This window comes from Pristiophorus japonicus, chromosome 19, assembly GCF_044704955.1.
Source record: "Pristiophorus japonicus isolate sPriJap1 chromosome 19, sPriJap1.hap1, whole genome shotgun sequence".
In the NCBI taxonomy this organism is placed as follows: Eukaryota; Metazoa; Chordata; class Chondrichthyes; family Pristiophoridae; genus Pristiophorus; species Pristiophorus japonicus.
This window is the reverse complement of record NC_091995.1, coordinates 67,514,236-67,535,581: the sequence shown is the minus strand read 5'-3', so window position 1 is coordinate 67,535,581 and position 21,346 is coordinate 67,514,236. Positions and strand designations below refer to the sequence as shown.

The 21,346-nt window shown below is 51.6% G+C and overlaps 1 protein-coding gene across 1 annotated transcript in view; it reads left to right on the top strand.

Annotated features, from left to right (window-relative positions):
• The window catches only part of LOC139230258 (ER lumen protein-retaining receptor 1-like), an 81,617-nt gene extending 65,977 nt beyond the window's left edge, over window positions 1-15,640 (top strand). The window contains exons 2-5 of the mRNA XM_070862087.1: window positions 2,182-2,404; window positions 2,714-2,903; window positions 6,255-6,507; window positions 13,543-15,640. Of these exons, the coding sequence (XP_070718188.1) occupies window positions 2,182-2,404; window positions 2,714-2,903; window positions 6,255-6,507; window positions 13,543-13,583 (707 nt within the window). The 3' untranslated portion in view covers window positions 13,584-15,640. The remainder of the gene's footprint in view (window positions 1-2,181; window positions 2,405-2,713; window positions 2,904-6,254; window positions 6,508-13,542) is intronic.
• Window positions 15,641-21,346: the final 5,706 nt, after the last annotated feature.

Here is a 21,346-nt window from a genome sequence, read left to right as displayed (position 1 = left end):
CCCCTCTCCCCCACCCCCTCCCCCTCTTCCCCACCCTCCTGCTAGTGGAAACAGTTTATCCATTGATTACTGCCACCCCCTCCCCTCTCCCCTCCCTCTCCCTCTCCCCCACCCCCTCTCCCCCACCCCCTCTCCCCTCCCTCTCCCTCTCCCCCATCCCCCTGCTAGTGGAAACAGTTTATCCATTGATTACTGCCACCCCCACCCCCTCTCCCCCACCCACCCCCTCCCCCCCACCACCTCCCCCACCCCCTCCCCCTCTTCCCCACCCTCCTGCTAGTGGAAACAGTTTATCCATTGATTACTGCCACCCCCTCCCCCTCTCCCCCACCCCCTCCCCCTCTCCCCCACCCTCTCCCCCACCCCCTCCCCCTCTCCCCCACCCCCTCCCCCTCTTCCCCACCCTCCTGCTAGTGGAAACAGTTTATCCATTGATTACTGCCACCCCCTCCCCCTCTCCCCCACCCCCTCCCCCTCTCCCCCACCCTCTCCCCCACCCCCTCCCCCTCTCCCCCACCCCCTCCCCCTCTCCCCCACCCTCCTGCTAGTGGAAACAGTTTATCCATTGATTACTGCCACCCCCTCCCTTCTCCCCCACCCCCTCTTCCCCACGCTCCCCCTCCTCCACCCACCCTCCCCCTCCTCCACCCACCCTCCCCCTCCTTCCAACCTCCCCCCCGCCTCTCCTCCACCCCCCCCCTCAAACCCGGCCTCCCCCCCCCCCCCCCCCCCCCCCGCTTCTCTCAACCCTTTGATTTGTCACGCTGTTTGTCCAATGAGCAGAAATGTTCCCCATCTAAATATTTTGAAGACCGAAGCCATTGTTTCCGGTCCCCGCCACACCGACTGCATCCATCTCCCTGGCCACTCTCTGAGGCCGAAGCAGACTGTTCGCAATCTTGGTGTTGCATTTGGCCTGAGTCGAGCTTTCCATCCCATATCCCCCATATCCACTGCATCACCAAGGCTGTACGTTTCTGCCCCTGCTTCAGCTCATCTGCTGCTGAAACCCTCATCCATGCTTTTGTTACTGCTCGACTTGACTATTCCAACACACTCCTGGCTGGCCTCCCACATTCTACCCAACATAAACTTGAGGTCATCCAAAACTCGGCAACCCGCATCCTAACTCACCATCACCCCTGTGCTCGCTGATATACATTGGCTCCGGTTAAACAACACCTCGATTTCAAAATTCTCACCCGTGTTTACAAATCCCTCCGTGGCCTCGCCCCTCCATAACTCTGTAACCTCCTCCAGCCCCACAACCCCCCCCCCCCCCCCCGAGATGTCTGCACTCCTCTAATTCTACCCTCCTAACCATTCCTGATTATAATCACTCCACTATCTGTGGCCATGCCTTCTGCTGCCTGGGTCCCAGGCTCTGGAACTTCCTGCCTAAACCTCTCCGCCTCTTTACCTCTTTCCTCTTTAAAACCTACCTCTTTGACTAAAGGTCACCTGCCCTAATTTCTCCTTATGTGGCTCAATCTAAAATGTTCTTGTCTTATAATACTGTGAAGTGCCTTGGGCCGTTTCACTACGTTAAAGGCGCTATATAAATACACGTTGTTGTTGATGCGGCAAGACCTCTATTTTAAAATTCTCATCCTTGTTTTCAAATGCCTTCATGGCCTCACGCTTCCCTATCCCTGTAATCTCTCCAGCTCTGTGCAATCCCTGCACTCCTCCAATTCTGGCCTTTTGAGCATCCTCTATTTTAATCGCTCCACCATCGGTGGCCGTGCCTTCTGTTGCCTGGGCCCCAAGCTCTGGAACTCCCTCCCTAAACCTCTCCGCCTCTCTACTGCGCTCACTCCTTCAAGATGCTCCTTAAAACTTACCTCTTTGACCAAGCTTTTGGTCATCTGTTCCAATATCTCCTTCTGTGGCTTGGTGTCAAATTTTGTTTGATAACACTCCTGTGAAGCACCTCGAGATATTTTACTATGTTAATGGCGCTATATAAATACAAGTTGTTTGTTATTTCATCGAAGAACTCAATCAAGTTTGTCGGACACTATTTGCGTTTAAGAACTCCATGTTGGCTTTCATTTATTAGCTCATATTTTTTCAAGTAACTATTAGTTTTGCCCTGGATTATTGTCTCGAAGTGTTCCCCCACCACCGACCGTTGGGCTGACTATGGGTTTATCCCTCTGCCCTCTCCCTACCCTCCAGTCCTCTGGCACCACCCCATATCCAAGGAGGAATGGAAGATTGTGGCCAGAGCCTCTGTCATTTCCACCCTTGCTTCCTTCAGCAACCGAGGATGCTTCCTGTCTGGATCGGAGCACTGCCAATCGTTCAAATTGTGGACCCAGTTCCTCGGGAAGGACATTGAAGTGGAAATGGAGTCCAGAGACAATGAGATGTGTGTTGTGAGAAGGGACTGTGGAATATGGTCAGCAATGGACTGGCTCCCCCAAAAGTAAAGGGATTCTCACAGAGGGAGGGGCCACTGATTACACAGCACTATGGAACCATCCTCCCAGTATCCCAAATGGCCAGGCCGCCCCTCGATGTGGTGAGAAGGGAATGGGCTTGTGGGACATGTGCTTTGAGGAGAGTTGGGGTTATTACAAGTTACCTGCCATGGGCCCAGTGAGCTGGCCCCATCCATCAGCTGTCCCAGAGCAAGCACATCTACACCCAGCCACTCATCCCTCACACCAATCGATTTGTTTTGTTGAAGTATCATTTACTGCTACAGTTACTTGGTTTTAAACCCCTTTGTTTTCCAGGTCATATTCCTGCTCTGTGCATATGTAACAATCTACCTGATCTACATAAAGTACAGCTCGACCTTTGACCGAGAGAACGACACCTTCCGCATTGAATTTATCCTGGTCCCTGTTGCTGGTCTGTCCTTCCTCGTCAATCACGACTATGCTCCACTCGAGGTGAGGCCTGTTCAAACGCTCCATTCAGGAGCCTGTCGGGAGCATGTTTCCACGGAGCCTGATATCGATTCTGGGCTCTGAGGCCAGTGATGTGCGAGGCTAGGGATCACTGAATACTTGTTTATACACATCTGCATTGTGATGTTCATCTGTCGGGGAGCTGGGCTCTTGGATCAGGTCCCAGTCTGGGTCTCAAGATCCATAAAATCCTTCTTCAAAGTGGTAACAAGGGTACAGTTGCACACTCTAACTGCCCCCTCCCACCCTGGGTACAGTTCCACAGACACCGTCTGCCCTAGAGGTATTGCATAGAGATCAGAACTTGGCCTGGTGTTGGGTAGGGCAGTGGAGACACAAACCCTGGGATCACTGACGAACTGAGGAGGTGGAGGAAGGCATTGAAAGAGTAAACTGGTTGGAACAATGTTCCCCCTCTGTACCCACCTTCTGCTGTGTCAATGCAGAAGGCCTGTGAAATATTTGGAACACTGTGTACACTGCTCTGCTCGCCCAACCTCCAGTCCTGGGTAAGATGCAATCTCCTCCAGCTAAACATCGCAAGCCTTCAGCCTGCCATGATTTCCATCCTCGGCCCCCTTACCCCTCCCATCTCTCCCCCCCCCCCCACCCCCTTACCCCCTCCAAGATCCCCGCTCGTCAGCCCCAGATCCCTTTGCCCCCCCCCCCCGGAGATCCCCTCCTCCTCTCCCCCCCCCGGAGATCCCCTCCTCCTCTCCCCCCCCCGGAGATCCCCTCCTCCTCTCCCCCCCCCGGAGATCCCCTCCTCCTCTCCCCCCCCCGGAGATCCCCTCCTCCTCTCCCCCCCCCGAGATCCCCTCCTCCTCTCCCCCCCAGAGATCCCCTCCTCCTCTCCCCCCCAGAGATCCCCTCCTCCTCTCCCCCCCAGAGATCCCCTCCTCCTCTCCCCCCCCAGAGATCCCCTCCTCCTCTCCCCCCCAGAGATCCCCTCCTCCTCTCCCCCCCAGAGATCCCCTCCTCCTCTCCCCCCCAGAGATCCCCTCCTCCTCTCCCCCCCAGAGATCCCCTCCTCCTCTCCCCCCCAGAGATCCCCTCCTCCTCCCCCCCCAGAGATCCCCTCCTCCTCTCCCCCCCAGAGATCCCCTCCTCCTCTCCCCCCCAGAGATCCCCTCCTCCTCTCCCCCCCAGAGATCCCCTCCTCCTCTCCCCCCCAGAGATCCCCTCCTCCTCTCCCCCCCAGAGATCCCCTCCTCCTCTCCCCCCCAGAGATCCCCTCCTCCTCTCCCCCCCAGAGATCCCCTCCTCCTCTCCCCCCCAGAGATCCCCTCCTCCTCTCCCCCCCAGAGATCCCCTCCTCCTCTCCCCCCCAGAGATCCCCTCCTCCTCTCCCCCCCAGAGATCCCCTCCTCCTCTCCCCCCCAGAGATCCCCTCCTCCTCTCCCCCCCAGAGATCCCCTCCTCCTCTCCCCCCCAGAGATCCCCTCCTCCTCTCCCCCCCAGAGATCCCCTCCTCCTCTCCCCCCCAGAGATCCCCTCCTCCTCTCCCCCCCAGAGATCCCCTCCTCCTCTCCCCCCCAGAGATCCCCTCCTCCTCTCCCCCCCAGAGATCCCCTCCTCCTCTCCCCCCCAGAGATCCCCTCCTCCTCCTCCCCCCCAGAGATCCCCTCCTCCTCTCCCCCCCAGAGATCCCCTCCTCCTCCAACCCCCCAGAGATCCCCTCCTCCTCCTCCCCCCCAGAGATCCCCTCCCTCTCCCCCCCAGAGATCCCCTCCTCCTCCCCCCCCCCAGAGATCCCCTCCTCCTCCAACCCCCCCCCAGAGATCCCCTCCTCCTCCAACCCCCCCCCCCCCCCAGAGATCCCCTCCAACTCCCCCCCAGAGATCCCCTCCTCCTCCCCCCCCAGAGATCCCCTCCTCCTCCCCCCCAGAGATCCCCTCCTCCTCCCCCCCAGAGATCCCCTCCTCCTCCCCCCCAGAGATCCCCTCCCCTCTCTTCTCCCCCCCCAGAGATCCCCTCCTCTCTCTTCTCCCCCCCAGAGATCCCCTCCTCTCTCTTCTCCCCCCTCCCCCCCCGGAGATCCCCTCCTCTCTCTTCTCCCCCCCTCCCCCCCAGAGATCCCCTCCTCCTCCCCCCCAGAGATCCCCTCCTCTCTGTTCTCCCCCCTCCCCCCGGAGATTCCCTCCTCTCTTTCTACCCCCCCCCCCCGGAGATCCCCTCCTCTCTCCCTCCCCCCCTCCTCCCCTCGCCCCCCCCAAAATCCCCTCCCATCCGGCCCGATCACCCTCCGCCCCTCCCCCCCCCCCGAGATGCCCTCCTGCTCCCTTCCCTCCCCCCCCCGGAGATCCCCTCCGCCCCCCCCCCCCCCCGAGATTCCCTCCCATCCAGCCCCAGATCCCCCTCCCCGCTGTGACTTGGGGGGATCCATCCTGTTCACAACCTCCATCTTCTTTGTGCCTGTGAGCTGAGTTTCTGATTTTCTATTCTCTCCGTGGCAAGGAGTGCAGACTTCCACTTCCATACATCGTGTGATCCATCCTCACCTCCATCACCTGCGGGGGAACCTCAACTATGCTTTTATCCAGACTCAATTACTCCAACGTCGTCCTGGCCTGCCCCTCATCTTCCACCCTCCGTGAGCTCTGTTGCTCGTGTCCGATCTCACTCGCCCATCATCCTGCCCATCCTGATCTGATTGGCTCCCACACCCCCTATCGGGTTGTGAACTCGGGACGTATTCCTGGAGGTTTCATCACATGACCACTCACCTCCATCTGCCCTGTTCCCACACTCGTCATTGGTCACCTGACAAGCCGCTCCCCCATCCGCCATTGGTCGCCCGACAGGCCCCTCCTCTATGTTTCCATGTTGAACATGAAAAAGGAGTTGTTTTTGAATGTCCCGATGTGTTTCGCCTGGCTTGCTCACAGCAGTGTCTAAATTCATCTTTAATTCCCGGAGACTTCAACACATTCCTGGAGGACTGGTAACCCTAAAGCCTTAAATTTAAAGTTCTCATCTTTTGTGTTCAATGCCTCCGTGGCCTCATCCCTCCCAATCTCTGCTGCTTCCTCCCGACCCACAACCACCCTCCCGATTCTCCGTCTCCTTGGCTGCAGTTTTTGGTTAATCCTCCCTCCATCCCTTCTGTCGCTCCACCACTGAGGGCCCAAGCTCTGAAATTCCCTCCACATCTCCATTTCCCTCTCCTACTTTGAGATCCTGGATCTTTTGGTCACCCCTGAGACTCCACCTTTGGCTTGGCCTCTGTGAAGCAGCCCGAGATGTTTCTCTACACTGCAGGAAGTATTTGGCAGCTGTTTCCAGACTCGGGCAGGGGCAAGGCCCCGCACTCACACTCTCTCTCTTTCTCAGATTTTTTGGACATTCTCCATTTACCTGGAATCGGTTGCCATATTGCCGCAGCTCTTCATGATCACCAAAACCGGCGAGGCCGAGACCATCACCAGCCACTACCTCTTCTTCCTGGGGGTTTACCGGGCCCTCTACCTCGCCAACTGGATTTGGCGCTACCACACGGAAGGCTTCTTCGATCAGATTGCAGTGGTGTCTGGTGTTGTGCAGACCATTTTTTACTGCGACTTCTTCTACCTCTACATCACTAAAGGTGGGCCCCTAACACCCTACAGGTACAGCCCTCAACCCCTACAGGTGGACACGTACACCCCTAAACCCCTACAGGTGGACACGTACACCCCTAAACCCCTACAGGTGGACACGTACACCCCTAAACCCCTACAGGTGGACACGTACACCCCTAAACCCCTACAGGTGGACACGTACACCCCTAAACCCCTACAGGTGGACACGTACACCCCTCAACCCCGACACGTGGACACGTACACCCCGCAACCCGTACAGGTGGACACATACACCCCTACAGGTGGACACGTACACCCCTCAACCCCTACAGGTGGACACGTACAACCCTAAACCCCTACAGGTGGACACGTACACCCCTCAACCCCTACAGGTGGACACGTACACCCCTCAACCCCTACAGGTGGACACGTACACCCCTCAACCCCTACAGGTGGACACGTACACCCCTCAACCCCTACAGGTGGACACGTACACCCCTCAACCCCTACAGGTGGACACGTACACCCCTCAACCCCTACAGGTGGACACGTACACCCCTCAACCCCTACAGGTGGACACGTACACCCCTCAACCCCTACAGGTGGACACGTACACCCCTCAACCCCTACAGGTGGACACGTACACCCCTCAACCCCTACAGGTGGACACGTACACCCCTCAACCCCTACAGGTGGACACGTACACCCCTCAACCCCTACAGGTGGACACGTACACCCCTCAACCCCTACAGGTGGACACGTACACCCCTCAACCCCTACAGGTGGACACGTACACCCCTCAACCCCTACAGGTGGACACGTACACCCCTCAACCCCTACAGGTGGACACGTACACCCCTCAACCCCTACAGGTGGACACGTACACCCCTCAACCCCTACAGGTGGACACGTACACCCCTCAACCCCTACAGGTGGACACGTACACCCCTCAACCCCTACAGGTGGACACGTACACCCCTCAACCCCTACAGGTGGACACGTACACCCCTCAACCCCTACAGGTGGACACGTACACCCCTCAACCCCTACAGGTGGACACGTACACCCCTCAACCCCTACAGGTGGACACGTACACCCCTCAACCCCTACAGGTGGACACGTACACCCCTCAACCCCTACAGGTGGACACGTACACCCCTCAACCCCTACAGGTGGACACGTACACCCCTCAACCCCTACAGGTGGACACGTACACCCCTCAACCCCTACAGGTGGACACGTACACCCCTCAACCCCTACAGGTGGACACGTACACCCCTCAACCCCTACAGGTGGACACGTACACCCCTCAACCCCTACAGGTGGACACGTACACCCCTCAACCCCTACAGGTGGACACGTACACCCCTCAACCCCTACAGGTGGACACGTACACCCCTCAACCCCTACAGGTGGACACGTACACCCCTCAACCCCTACAGGTGGACACGTACACCCCTCAACCCCTACAGGTGGAAACCTAACTCCTACAGGTGAACCTAAAACAAGAGTTGGGTGCAGGAGTAGGCCTTTCGGCCCCTCGAGCCTACTCCACCATTCACTGAGATCATGGCTGATCATCTACTTCAACTCCACTATTCCCATATCCCGTGATTCCCTTAATTTAAAAATCTATCGATCTCTGTCTTGAATATACTCAAACACTGAGCCTCCACAGCCCTCTGGGCAGAGAATTCCAAAGTTTCACCACCCTCTGAGTGAAGAAGTTTCTCCTTATCTCAGTCCTAAATGGCCAACTGTTTATTCCAAGACTGTGACCCCTGGTTCTGACTCCTCAGCCAGAGCAAACATCCTCCCTGCAGCGACCCTGTCAAGCCCTGTAAGAATTGTGTATGTTTCAATGAGATTACCTCTCATTCTTCTAAACTCTAGAGAATATAGGCCTAGTCTGCTCAATCTCTCCTCATAGGACAACCTCCCCATCCCAGGAATCAGTCTGGTGAACCTTTGTTGCACTCCCTCTATGGCAAGTATATCTTTTCTTGGGTAAGGAGACCAAACCTGTACACAATATTCCAGGTGTGGTCTCACCAGGGCCCTGTATAATTACAGGAAGACATCTTTACACTTGTACAGTCTGCCAGCCCAAAAAAAAGAGAGATAGATACAGAGTAAAGCTTCCTCTGCACTGCCCCATCAAACACTCCCAGGGCAGGTACAGCACGGGGTTAGATACAGAGTAAAGCTCCCTCTACACTGTCCCATCAAACACTCCCAGGGCAGGTGCAGCACGGGTTAGATACAGAGTAAAGCTCCCTCTACACTGTCCCATCAAACACTCCCAGGGCAGGTGCAGCACGGGTTAGATACAGAGTAAAGCTCCCTCTACACTATCCCATCAGACACTCCCAGGGCAGGTACAGGGGGTTAGATACAGAGTAAAGCTCCCTCTACACTGTCCCATCAAACACTCCCAGGGCAGTTACAGCACGGGGTTAGATACAGAGTAAAGCTCCCTCTACACTGTCCCATCAAACAGGGCCAACTTGAGATAGAGATAGAGATAGAGATAGAGTAAAGCTCTCGCCTTTTGCTGTGTCTGAGCTCCGTCAGGTGGGCATCTATCTCCTTTGGAGGCTGCTTTTCTCTATAATACACATAGGGGCTGTTATTCTCTATAACGTTGTGGAACCAATCAGGGGGCAGGCTATCTTAGATCTGGTCCTGTGTAATGAGACAGGATTAATAAATGATCTCCTAGTAAAGGATCCTCTAGGAATGAGTGACCATAGCATGGTTGAATTTTAAATTCAGGTGGAGGGTGAGAAAGTTGGATCTCAAACCAGTGTCCTAAATTTAAATAAAGGAGACTACAAAGGTATGAGGGCAGAGTTGGCTAAAGTGGACTGGGAAAATAGACTAAAGTGTTGGGACAGTTGATGAGCAGTGGCAGACATTTAAGGAGATATTTCATAACCCGCAACAAAAATATATCCCAATGAGAAGGAAAGAGTGTAAGAGAAGGGATAACCATCCGTGGCTAACTAAGGAAATAAGGGATGGTATCAAATTGAAAACAAAGGCATACAATGTGGTCAAGAATAGTTGGAGGCCAGCTCCTGTTCCTATTTTATGTTAATATACACAGGGGCTGCTATTCCCTATAACGGCCAAGACTAGTGGGAGGCCAGCGCATTGGGAAACATTTAAAAGCCAGCAAAGAACGACTAAAAAAAGGACAGGTAGGGAAGATAGATAATGAAAGTAAACGAGCACGAAATATAAAAACAGATAGTAAGAGTTTCTACAGGTACATAAAAAGGAAAAGAGTGGCTAAAGTAAATGTTATTCCCCTAGAGGATGAGACTGGGGAATTAATAATGGAGAACAGGGAAATGGCAGAAACGTTGAACAAATATTTTGTATCGGTCTTCACAGTAGAAGACACTAAGAACATCCCAATAGTGGAACATAATACAATCACTATCACTAACGAAGTAGTACTCGGTAAAATAATGGGACTAAAGGCGGACAAGTCCCTGGACCTGATACCTTACATCCTAGGGTCTTAAGAGAAGTGGCTGCAGATATAGTGGATGCATTGGTTGTAATCTACCAAAATTCCCTGGATTCTGGGGTGCTTCCAGCAGATTGGAAAACTGCAAATGTAACGCCCCTATTTAAAAAAGGAGGCAGACAAAAAGCAGCAAACTATAGACCAATTAGCCTAATGTCTGTCGTCAGGAAAATGCTGGAGTCCATTATTAAGGAAGCAGTAGTGGGACATTTGGAAAAGCATGTTTTAATCAAGCAGAGTCAGCATGGTTTTATGAAAGGGAAATCATGTTTGACAAATTTGCTGGAGTTCTTTAAGGATGTAACGAGCAGGGTGGATAAGGAGGAACCAGTGGATGTGGTGTATTTGGATTTCCAGAAGGCATTCGATAAGATGCCACATAAAAGGTTACTGTACAAGATAAAAGTTCCCGGGGTTGGGGGTAATATATTAGTTAGCCAATCGTCTATCAATGCTAACAGAAAACAGAGATAAATGGGTAATTTTCCAGTTGGCAAACACTGACTGGTGGGGTGCCGCAGGGATTGGAGCTGGGTCCTCAACTATTTACAGTCTATATTAATGACTTGGATGAAGGGACCGAGTGTAATGTAACCAAGTTTAATTCAAAGATGGATGGGAAAGCAAATTGTGAGGAGGACACAAAAAATCTGCAAAGGGATATAGACAGGCTAAGTGAAGATAGGTTGGGTCTATACTCATTGGAGTTCAGAAGAATGAGAGGTGATCTTATCAAAACATATAAGATAATGAGGGGGCTTGACAAGGTGGATGCAGTGACAATATTTCCACTCATAGGGGAAACTAAAACTAGGGGACATAGTCTTAAAATAAGGTGCCGCCCATTTAAAACTGAGATGAGGGGGAATTTATTTTCTCAGAGGGTTGTAAATCTATAGAATTCTCTGCCCCAGAGAGCTGTGGAGGCTGGGTCATTGAATATATTTAATGCGGAGATAGACAGATTTTTGAGTGATAAGGGAGTAAAGGATTATGGGGAGCGGGTAGGGAAGTGGAGCTGAATCTATGATCAGATTAGCCATGATCTTATTAAATGGCGGAGCAGGCTCGAGGGGCCAAATGGCCTACTCCTGCTCCTATTTCTTATGTTCTTATACACGGGGCTGCTATTCTCTATAATATACACAAGGGCTTCTATTCTCTGTAATATATACAGGGGCTGCTATTCTCTAATATATACAGGGGCTGCTATTCTCTGTAATATACACAGGGGCTGCTATTCTCTATAATATACACAGGGATTGCTATTCTCTACAATATACACAGGGATTGCTATTCTCTACAATATACACAGGGATTGCTATTCTCTACAATATACACAGGGGCTGCTATTCTCTATAATATACACAGGGACTGCTATTCTCTATAATATACACAGGGGCTGCTATTCTCTGTAATATACACAGGGGCTGCTATTCTCTAATATACACAGGGGCTGCTATTCTCTATAATATACACAGGGGCTGCTATTCTCTGTAATATACACAGGGGCTGCTATTCTCTAATATACACAGGGGCTGCTATTCTCTGTAATATACACAGGGGCTGCTATTCTCTGTAATATACACAGGGGCTGCTATTCTCTGTAATATACACAGGGGCTGCTATTCTCTGTAATATACACAGGGGCTGCTATTCTCTGTAATATACACAGGGGCTGCTATTCTCTGTAATATACACAGGGGCTGCTATTCTCTGTAATATACACAGGGGCTGCTATTCTCTGTAATATACACAGGGGCTGCTATTCTCTGTAATATACACAGGGGCTGCTATTCTCTGTAATATACACAGGGGCTGCTATTCTCTGTAATATACACAGGGGCTGCTATTCTCTGTAATACACACAGGGGCTGCTATTCTCTTTAATACACACAGCGGCTGCTATTCTCTGTAATATACACAGCGGCTGCTATTCTCCATAGAAAATAGGTGCAGGAGTAGGCCATTCGGCCCTTCGAGCCTGCACCACCATTCAATAAGATCATGGCTGATCATTGACCTCCACCTATCCCTGTATCCCTTGATTCCCTTTGTATCCAAAAATCTATCAGTGTCTGTTGTAAATATGCTCAACGACTGAACATCCAGTCCTCTGGGGTAGACAATTCTAAAGATTCACCACCCTCTGAGTGAAGACATTTCTGCTCATCTCGGTCCTAAATGGCCGATCCCTTTTTCTGAGAAAATGACTCCTAGCTGAAAATGCCCCAGCCAGGGGAAACAACCTCTCAGCATCTACCCTGTCAATTCCCCTCAGGATGTTGTATGATTCAATGAGATCCCCTCATTCTTCTAAACTCCAGAGAGTACAGGCCTAATCTACTCAATCTCTCCTCATAGGACAGCCCTCTCATCCCAGGAATTAGTCTGGTAAATCTATGTTGCACTCCCTCTAAGCCAACTTAGGCAAGTACTGATATATCCTTCTTTGGGAAGGAGACCAGAACTGTGCACAATACTCCAGGTGTGGTCTCACCGGGGCCCTATATAATTGTAGCAAGACTTCCTTACTCTTGTACTGCAATCCTTTTGTAATAAAGACCATCATACCATTTGCTTTCCTAATTGCTTTCTGTACTTGCATGTTAACTTTCTGTGATTCATGTACAAGGACACCCAGGTCCCCCCTCAACACCACCCTCTCAGCAGTTAATAAATACTCTGCTTTTCTATTTTCCCTACTAAGGTGAATAACTTCACATTTCTCCACATTATATTCCATCTGTCATGTTCTTGCCGGTCTATATCCCTTTGCATCCTCCTGACAGCTTACTGTCCCACCTAGCTTTGTATTGTCAGCAAACTTGGTATACATTGCACTCAGTCCCTTCATCTGTCATTAATATAGATTGTAAATATCTGAGGCCCCAGCACCGATTCTTGCGGTACCCCATCAGTTACAGCCTGTCAACCTGAAAATGACCCATTTATTCCTATTCTCTGTTTTCCATCCGTTAACCAATCCTCTATTCAAGCTAATATATTACACCCAATACCATGAGCCCTTATCCTGTTCATTAACACCTTGTGTGGCACCTTAACTACGTCTACTGATTTCCTCCTTATCCACCCTGTTAGTTACAACATCAAAAAACTCTTAATAGATTTATCAAACATGATTTCCCTTTAATAAATCCGTGATGACTCTGCCCAATCATATGATGATTTTCTAAGTGTCCTGTCATCACGTTCCCTAATAGTAGATTCTTGGACCTTCCCTACGACTGATGTCAGGCTAACTGGTCTGTAGTTCACCATTTTCTCTCTCTCCTCCTTTCTTTCGTGAAGACATACTAAATATTTGTTTAATGTCTCTGCCATTTCCTTATTCCCCATTATAATTTCTCGTGTCTCTGCCTGTAAGGGACCCACGTTTACTACTTCAACCCCTTATAGATGGGCACCTAATGCCCGTATCCCTCCATCGCCGCAGCGACTGAGTGCCTGGATTGGGCCTTCACTTCCTGCTCATGCTGAAATCTTGTTCTTTATTCCTCAGTGCTGAAAGGAAAAAACTTGGGCCTTCCCTTACCCATCTGAGAGCAGCATCACGTAGCAGCGCCTCGCAACACGCCATATTGCACAAGTACAAGATGTACAAGTCAAAGATGAGAAACAGAAGCTTTTAACGGAATGGAATTGAAATATCGAGCAGAGCTGGTGCCAGGAGAGTGCAGGTGCTTACAGTGGCATTAACATTTACTGTGGGATTCTTCCAACTGTGGAGAGCTCAAACTGCCAAACTCCCCAACCCGGCCCCTCCCCCAGTCTGGCCCCAGCCCCTCCCCCGGCCTCTCCCCAGCCCGGCCCCTCCCCCTTCCCCGGCCCCTCCCCCTTCCCCCGCCTGGCTTCTCCCCCTCCCCGGGCCCGGCTTCTCCCCCTCCCCCGGCCCAGACCCACCACCTGCCCCAGCCCCCCCCCCTCCAGCCAAGCTCCCCCTCCCATCCCCAGCCTGCTCACTTCCTCTCTCCCAACCAGACCAGAATCCCTCCACAAGCCTGGCCTGGCACCTCCCCCAGCCTAGTCCTTCTCTTTCTCTTCCCCCCCCCCCCCCACCCCCCCCTCCCAACCAGTCCCCCCCCCTCGCCTCCCCAAACCTGGCCCCCCCCCCACCCCAGCCAGGCCCCCCCTAACTTCCCCCTGCCAGACACGAACCCCTCCCCCAGCCTGGTCCCCAGCCACACCCGGCCTCCCCAACCTCCCACCGCCTGTCACCCTTCCCAAGGAGCCTGAGCTCTGCTTCCACCGAACCATCTAAAGCCGGAACCACATTGGGCAAATTTCCCTTTTTATTCATGTGACCTACCATGTCCCTGTCCGCCAGTGAACGTTGGTCAAGAGGAAGACGAGAAGATTTAGGAGGAACAAAATGCCCACCTTTTTTTCATAAACAACAACCACCTCCCCACCGTCTCCACCACTTCCCAACATCTTGACAAAAGAACCAGGGGAGAAATGAAGAGAATTTTATCTGATGTTGAACGCGCTGCCTGAAAGGGTGGTGGAAGGAGATTCAATTGTAACTTTCAAAAGGGAACTGGATAAATACTTGAAGGGGGAAATAAATTGCAGGACTGTGGGGAAAGAGGGGGAGAGTGGGGCTGATTGGACAGCTCCACCAAAGAGCCGACACAGGCATGATGAGCCGAATGGCCTCCTGTCCTGCGAGTTCACTCCTGGAACAGCTTTAATTGTTCCTTTATGCCACACACTCCCCTGTCCTGCGCTGGTCATTTATTCCACATGGAGAAACGTCCCGCCCAAATTCCCTGTTGACTCTGAACTTCCTCATTTTTGCCTCCGCTCCTCTGGGATTGCAATCTTCATCCCCGGAAACAATCCATCTGTATCACCTTTGTAAATAACTCTTTGCAGTTTTGAAAACTTCATTGATGTCACTGTGTAGGGAGACCAGAAGCACTGTAACCCTGGAGAGCTGCTCGGTGGGAGACTGGCTGTGTCAGTACACGGGGGCTGACCCAGCCCATGATGGTACAGTGTCAGCCTTGGCTCAGTGGGCAGCACACTCACCTCTGAGTCAGAGGGTTGTGGGTTCAAGCCCCACCCCAGGGACTTGAGCAGATAAATCTAGGCTGACACTCCCAGTGCAATGCTGAGGGAGCACTGCACTGTCGGAGGTGCCGTCTGTCGGATGAAATATTAAACACGAGACCCTGTCTGTCTCTCAGGTGGATGTAAAAGATCCCATGGCACTATTTCGAAGAAGAGCAGGGGAGTTATCCCTGGTGTCCTGGGGCCAATATTTATCCCTCAATCAACATAACAAAAACAGATTCTCTGGTCATTATCACATTGCTGTTTTGGGAGCTTGCTGTGCACAAATCGGCTGCCCCGTTTCCTACACTTCAAAAGTACTTCATTGGCTGTAAAGTGCTTTGAGGCATCCGGTGGTCGTGAAAGGCGCTATCGATATGCAAGTCTGACTTTTTGTAATTCTCTTCCTTTGTATTAAAAAAGAAACTCTGTATTCCTAATTTATAAACACTAACGTTGCTCTTCCTCACTCTGTGGCCCACTTCCTTCATTCCAAGCCCAGCCGATCCATCGGCCACAACACCACCCCAGCGAGCGGGGGAAGGTGGGGGGGCGAGCGGGGGAATGAGTGGGGGAGCAGAAAGGGGCCTACACGGTGCTGTGGCAGGAGCGGACTAGATGGGCTTTTCCTCAGTCAAATCTTTATTATATCTAAATACAATTTAAATCGCTTTTGCCTGTGGCTGAAATAGATCAATCTTTACTTTTGGATTTGTACACGGGTAGAGAGTGTACGGGGGGAGAAAGGGGCGAGGGCGGCAGAGTACAAGGACTGTCTTTAAGGCACATTGAGTTTGAGAGATTTACTCATTTCCCAGATTTCACTCGATGGATTGCGGAGTAATGTGGCTCCAGTCTGAGTCCAGCAGCTCAGTGGGAACAGGTCCCCCAGGTCCACACCAGTTGCAGTGGGGATTAAGGAGTGGTTCCCGGGTCTGCGCACTCCACCAATGCTTCTGTGTTTGCATTTGTTTTATACTCACTGTTTGCATCTCGTTGGTTTTTACATAAATTAATCAATGTGTGCAATAAAGGATTTGATCCAAAGTATGTGCGGTGCTGTTGGGGTTGGGGTTGGGGTTGGGGTTGGGGTTAGTACTGAGCTGAGCCATAGCAGCCTGGCCATTGGTTTGTTGATGTAAACGTGCCTGGAGGAGCCGAGTGGCAGAGCTGCACATTTAGCAGGGTGTGTGCCTCGGGCTGCCACACATGCACTGACAGACAAGGGCAGGGCTCAGGGACACAGCGTGGGGGCTGCCTGTTCTCCAAGGCAGCACCTACAGCAGGGGGAGGGGGGGGGGGGGGTCTGTATCCGCAAAGAGGGAGGGGAGGGGGGTCTGTATCTGCAGGGGGGTCTGTATCTAGGGGAGGGGGAGGTTCTGTATCTGCAGGGGGTCTGTATCTAGGGGAGGGGGTCTATCTGCAGGGGGGAGGGGTCTGTATCTGCAGGGGGAAGGGGGTCTGTATCTGCGGGGGGAAGAGGGTCTGTATCTGCAAGGGGCAGGGGTCTGTATCTGCAGGGGGAAGGGGGTCTGTATCTGCGGGGGGGGGGGGTCTGTATCTGCAGGGGGTCTGTATCTAGGGGAGGGGGAGGGTCTGTATCTGCGGGAGGGGGTCTGTATCTAGGGGAGGGGGAGGGTCTGTATCTGCAGGGGGGAGGGGGTCTGTATCTAGGGGAAGGGGAGGGGGAGGGAGTTCTGTATTTGTGGCGGGGGGGGAGCACAGAGGCAACTAATGCGGCGAATGTGGGAGATGAATTTATAATGGGGAACAAAGAAACGGCAGACCAATTGAACAAATACTTCGGTTCTGTCTTCACGAAGGAAGACACAAATAACCACCTGGAAATACTAGGGGTTCGTGGGTCTAGCGAAAAGAAGGAACTGAAGGAAATCCATATTAGTCAGGAAATTATGTTGGGGAAATTGATGGGATTGAAGGCCGATAAATCCCCGGGGCCTGATCGTCTGCATCCCAGAATACTTAAGGAAGTGGCCATAGAAATACTGGATGCATTGGTGATCATTTTCCAACAGTCTATCGACTGGATCAGTTCCTATGGACTGGAGGGTAGCTAATGTAACACCACTTTTTAAAAAAGGAGGGAGAGAAAATGGGTAATTATAGACCGGTTAGCCTGACATCAGTAGTGGGCAAAATGTTGGAATCAATTATTAAAGATGTAATAGCAGTGCATTTGGAAAGCAGTGACAGGATCGGTCCAAGTCAGCATGGATTTATGAAAGAGAAATCATGTTTGACAGATCTTCTAGAATTTTTTGAGGATGTAACTAGTAGAGTGGACAAGGGAGGAGCTGCAAATAAAGGACTACAGGTCTACACAGTTTAAGCATCATACCCTGCCTCGTGGAGCCATTATAAAACAGATGATATGACAGCGAGGGACCTTTAGTAAAGAGAATATCAACTTGCATTAACATAGTTTTAGTGTCGTAAAACTTCCCAAACTGCTACATTAACTCCAGCTCAGCGGAGCTCCAGGTCCGCCAGCCGCGACCAGACGACACCAGCACCTCCAAGCCGGCCCGGCCCGGCCCCCACTTACAGCGGGACACTTACCAGAGGCATGGCCCAACCCCAGCAGCTGGTCCGGGCCGGGGACAGACACGGCCGGTACGGGGCCCCAATGAAACAAGCGGCAAGCTGGCCGCTTACATTTGCTGCATTGCCTCTGGAGACAGGGAACAAAACTTGAGTTCCGCTTGGGGAAGGCAGGCCCTCAAATTCTGCAGAGGGTTCTCCCGAAAGGGTCTCTGCACGGGATCCGGAGGACGCCTGGCCGGCTGAGGGGACTCCGGGACGACCTGCTAAAGGGACTCGAGGACGTGGGGCCGGGCGAAGAGACTCCAAGACTGGCGATCAATCCACCGAAGGGACTCTGAGGCTGGCGCCGAACCAGCTGAAGGGACCGAGGCGTGGCGTCGTTCCTACTCCCAACCAACTTTTAATTAATTTTTAAACTTTTAGCCAACTTTTAAACTTATTAAACAATCTGGGAGAACTTTTAAAACTTACATTTTAGACTCTCAGCTGAAATACTTTTAAACATCTATTATTAACTTACATCTTTCACTTTTAACAACTTTTAGAAACTTTTTGAATTGGGGAAACTTTTATAATTATTATTGATCTACATCTTAGATTTTTAACAACTCTTAAAATTTCCCAATTTATTTCAAAAGTTTCTATCAACTTTTAACTTTTAAAATAACTTTGGAAGTCACCTTCCGAATGCCTGCCCCCCCAGCCAAGCCTCGGGCCATCTACCATCAATGGCGCTACTCGGCGCCGAGCTTGTGGCCAACACTTCGCCGTAGGCAATTAGGCTTATCGAGCTGTGCCTGGTCTCCAGGTGTCTTGGACGCCCTTGCCACTAGACCAAGACCTTGTTCAGCTAAGCCAGTGTGGTTGCCGGTGTGCAGCGGCCACCCCACATTAAAAGAACTCATGCACAGGCATCTTCCACTTCGTCACTATGAAGTTCAGGACTTGGAAAGTCAGGACCCTCATGCACAATCCCAACAGCAACAGGCCGGAACGCCGCACCGCCATAGTTGCCTGGGAACTCAGACGTTTCGACATTGACATTGCCGCCTTAAGCAAAACCCGGCGGACAGGGGAAGGAACATGGTGGATGTTACACCACCTTCTGGAAAGGGAAACCAGAGGCAGAACGCCACCTTCATGGAGTCGACTTTGCCGTCAAGAATGAGCTGGTCGACTGCCTCAAAGACTCCCCCTGTGGGGTTAACGAACGCCTCATGACTCTTCGTCCCTATCACCCTATCTCGGAACCAATGTGCCACAGTCATCAGTGCGTATGCCCCAACACACAATGCAACGGATGAGGCTAAAGAGGGTTTTTATTCCAACCTCGAGACATCCTTGTCCCATGTCCCCACAGGCGACAAATTCATCCTCTTGGGTGATTTTAAAGCCAGGGTCGGCAACAGTGCAGCACTCTGGGGATGCATGATTGGCAGAGAGGGGGTAGGAAAAACCAATTCCAGCGGTACCCTACTCCTGACAAAATGTCTAGAACATGTCTAGAACCTCATTACCAACACCCTGTTCCGCCAGAGGGACAAATACAAGGCATCATGGCAACACCCTCACTCCAAACACTGGCACCTGTTTGACTATGTCATCGTCCGAGCCAGGGATTGCAAGGATGTGCGCGTCACCCGCGCCATGACGGGAGCTGATGACTGCTGGACGGACCACCGCCTAATCCGATCCATCATCAACATTAACATTGCCCCAAAGCAGAGGGGACAGCAGAAGCAGTTCCACAAAAAAGTTAATGCCGGGGCACTTAGAGACCCAGCTAAGAGAGCCCTATACAGCCAGCGCCTCTCAGCCAAGCTGGTGTGCCTTGATGACCCTGAGATGCTGAATGCCCATAGCGCTTGGTCTGCCCTCCAGGCCTCTATAACCAGTGCCTGTGAAGAGACACTTGGTTACTCAATCAGAAAACACCAGAACTGGTTTGATGAAAATGATCAGGAAATCAAAGAACTTAATAGATCGCAAGCGCAAAGCATTTCTGAGCCTCAAGCAACAGCCCAACTCGGGAGCTGCAAAACAACATTACAGACAGCTCAAGGCTCGGGTCCAACAAAAAACCCGGGACCTAAAGAACATGTGGTGGATGAAGAAAGCACAGGAGATACAACAACTGGCCGACAGCCACGATATGCGAGGATTCTTCACTGCAGTCAAGGCCACCTACGGGCCAAACTCCCAAGGCCCCATCCCACTCCTGGCCAAGAACGGGGAAACACTCATCAAGGACACCGAGGCTGTCAGGGCCCGATGGAAGGAGCACTTTGAAGATCTCCTCAATCAAGACTCAACATAGGAACATAAGAATTAGGAACAGGAGTAGGCCATCTAGCCCCTCGAGCCTGCTCCGCCATTCAACAAGATCATGGCTCATCTGGCCGTGGACTCAGCTCCACTTACCCGCCCACTCCCCATAACCCTTAATTCCCTTATTGGTTAAAAATCTATCTATCTGTGATTTGAATACATTCAATGAGCTAGCCTCAACTGCTTCCTTGGGCAGAGAATTCCACAGATTCAAAACCCTCTGGGAGAAGAAATTCCTTCTCAACTCGGTTTTAAATTGGCTCCCCCGTATTTTGAGGCTGTGCCCCCTAGTTCTAGTCTCCCCGACCAGTGGAAACAACCTCTCTGCCTCTATCTTGTCTGTCCCTTTCATTATTTTAAATGTTTCTATAAGATCACCCTCACCCTTCTGAACTCCAACGAGTAAAGACCCAGTCTAATCAATCGATTATCATAAGGTAACCCCCTCATCTCCAGAATCAGCCTAGTGAATCGTCTCTGTACCCTCTCCAAAGCTAGTATATCCTTCCTTAAGTAAGGTGACCAAAACTGCACGCAGTACTCCAGGTGCGGCCTCACCAATACCCTGTACAGTTGCAGCAGGACCTCCCTGCTTTTGTACTCCATCCCTCTCGCAATGAAGGCCAACATTCCATTCGCCTTCCTGATTACCTGCTGCACCTGCAAACTAATTTTTTGGGATTCATGCACAAGGATCCCCAGGTCCCTCTGCACTGCAGCATGTTGTAATTTCTCCCCATTCAAATAATATTCACTTTTACTGGGTTTTTTTCCCCACACATTTTCCGACATTGTATTCCAACTGCCAAACCTTAGCCCATTCGCTTAACCTATCTAAATCTCTTTGCAGCCTCTCTCTGTCCTCCACACAACACGCTTTCCCACTAATCTTTGTGCCATTTGCAAATTTTGTTACACTACACTCTGTCCCCTCTTCCAGGTCATCTATGTATATTGTAAACAGTTGTGGTCCCAGCACCGATCCCTGTGGCACACCACTAATCACCGATTTCCAACCCGAAAAAGACCCATTTATCCCGACTCTGCTTTCTGTTAGCCAGCCAATTCTCTATCCATGCTAATACATTTCCTCTGACTCCACGTACCTTTATCTTCTGCAGTAACCTTTTGTGTGGCACCTTATCGAATGCCTTTTGGAAATCTAAATACACCACATCCATCGGTACACCTCTATCCACCATGCTCGTTATATCCTCAAAGAATTCCAGTAAATTAGTTAAACATGATTTCCCCTTCATGAATCCATGTTGCGTCTGCTTGATTGCACTATTCCTATCTAGATGTCCCGCTATTTCTTCCTTAATGATAGCTTCAAGCATTTTCCCCACTACAGA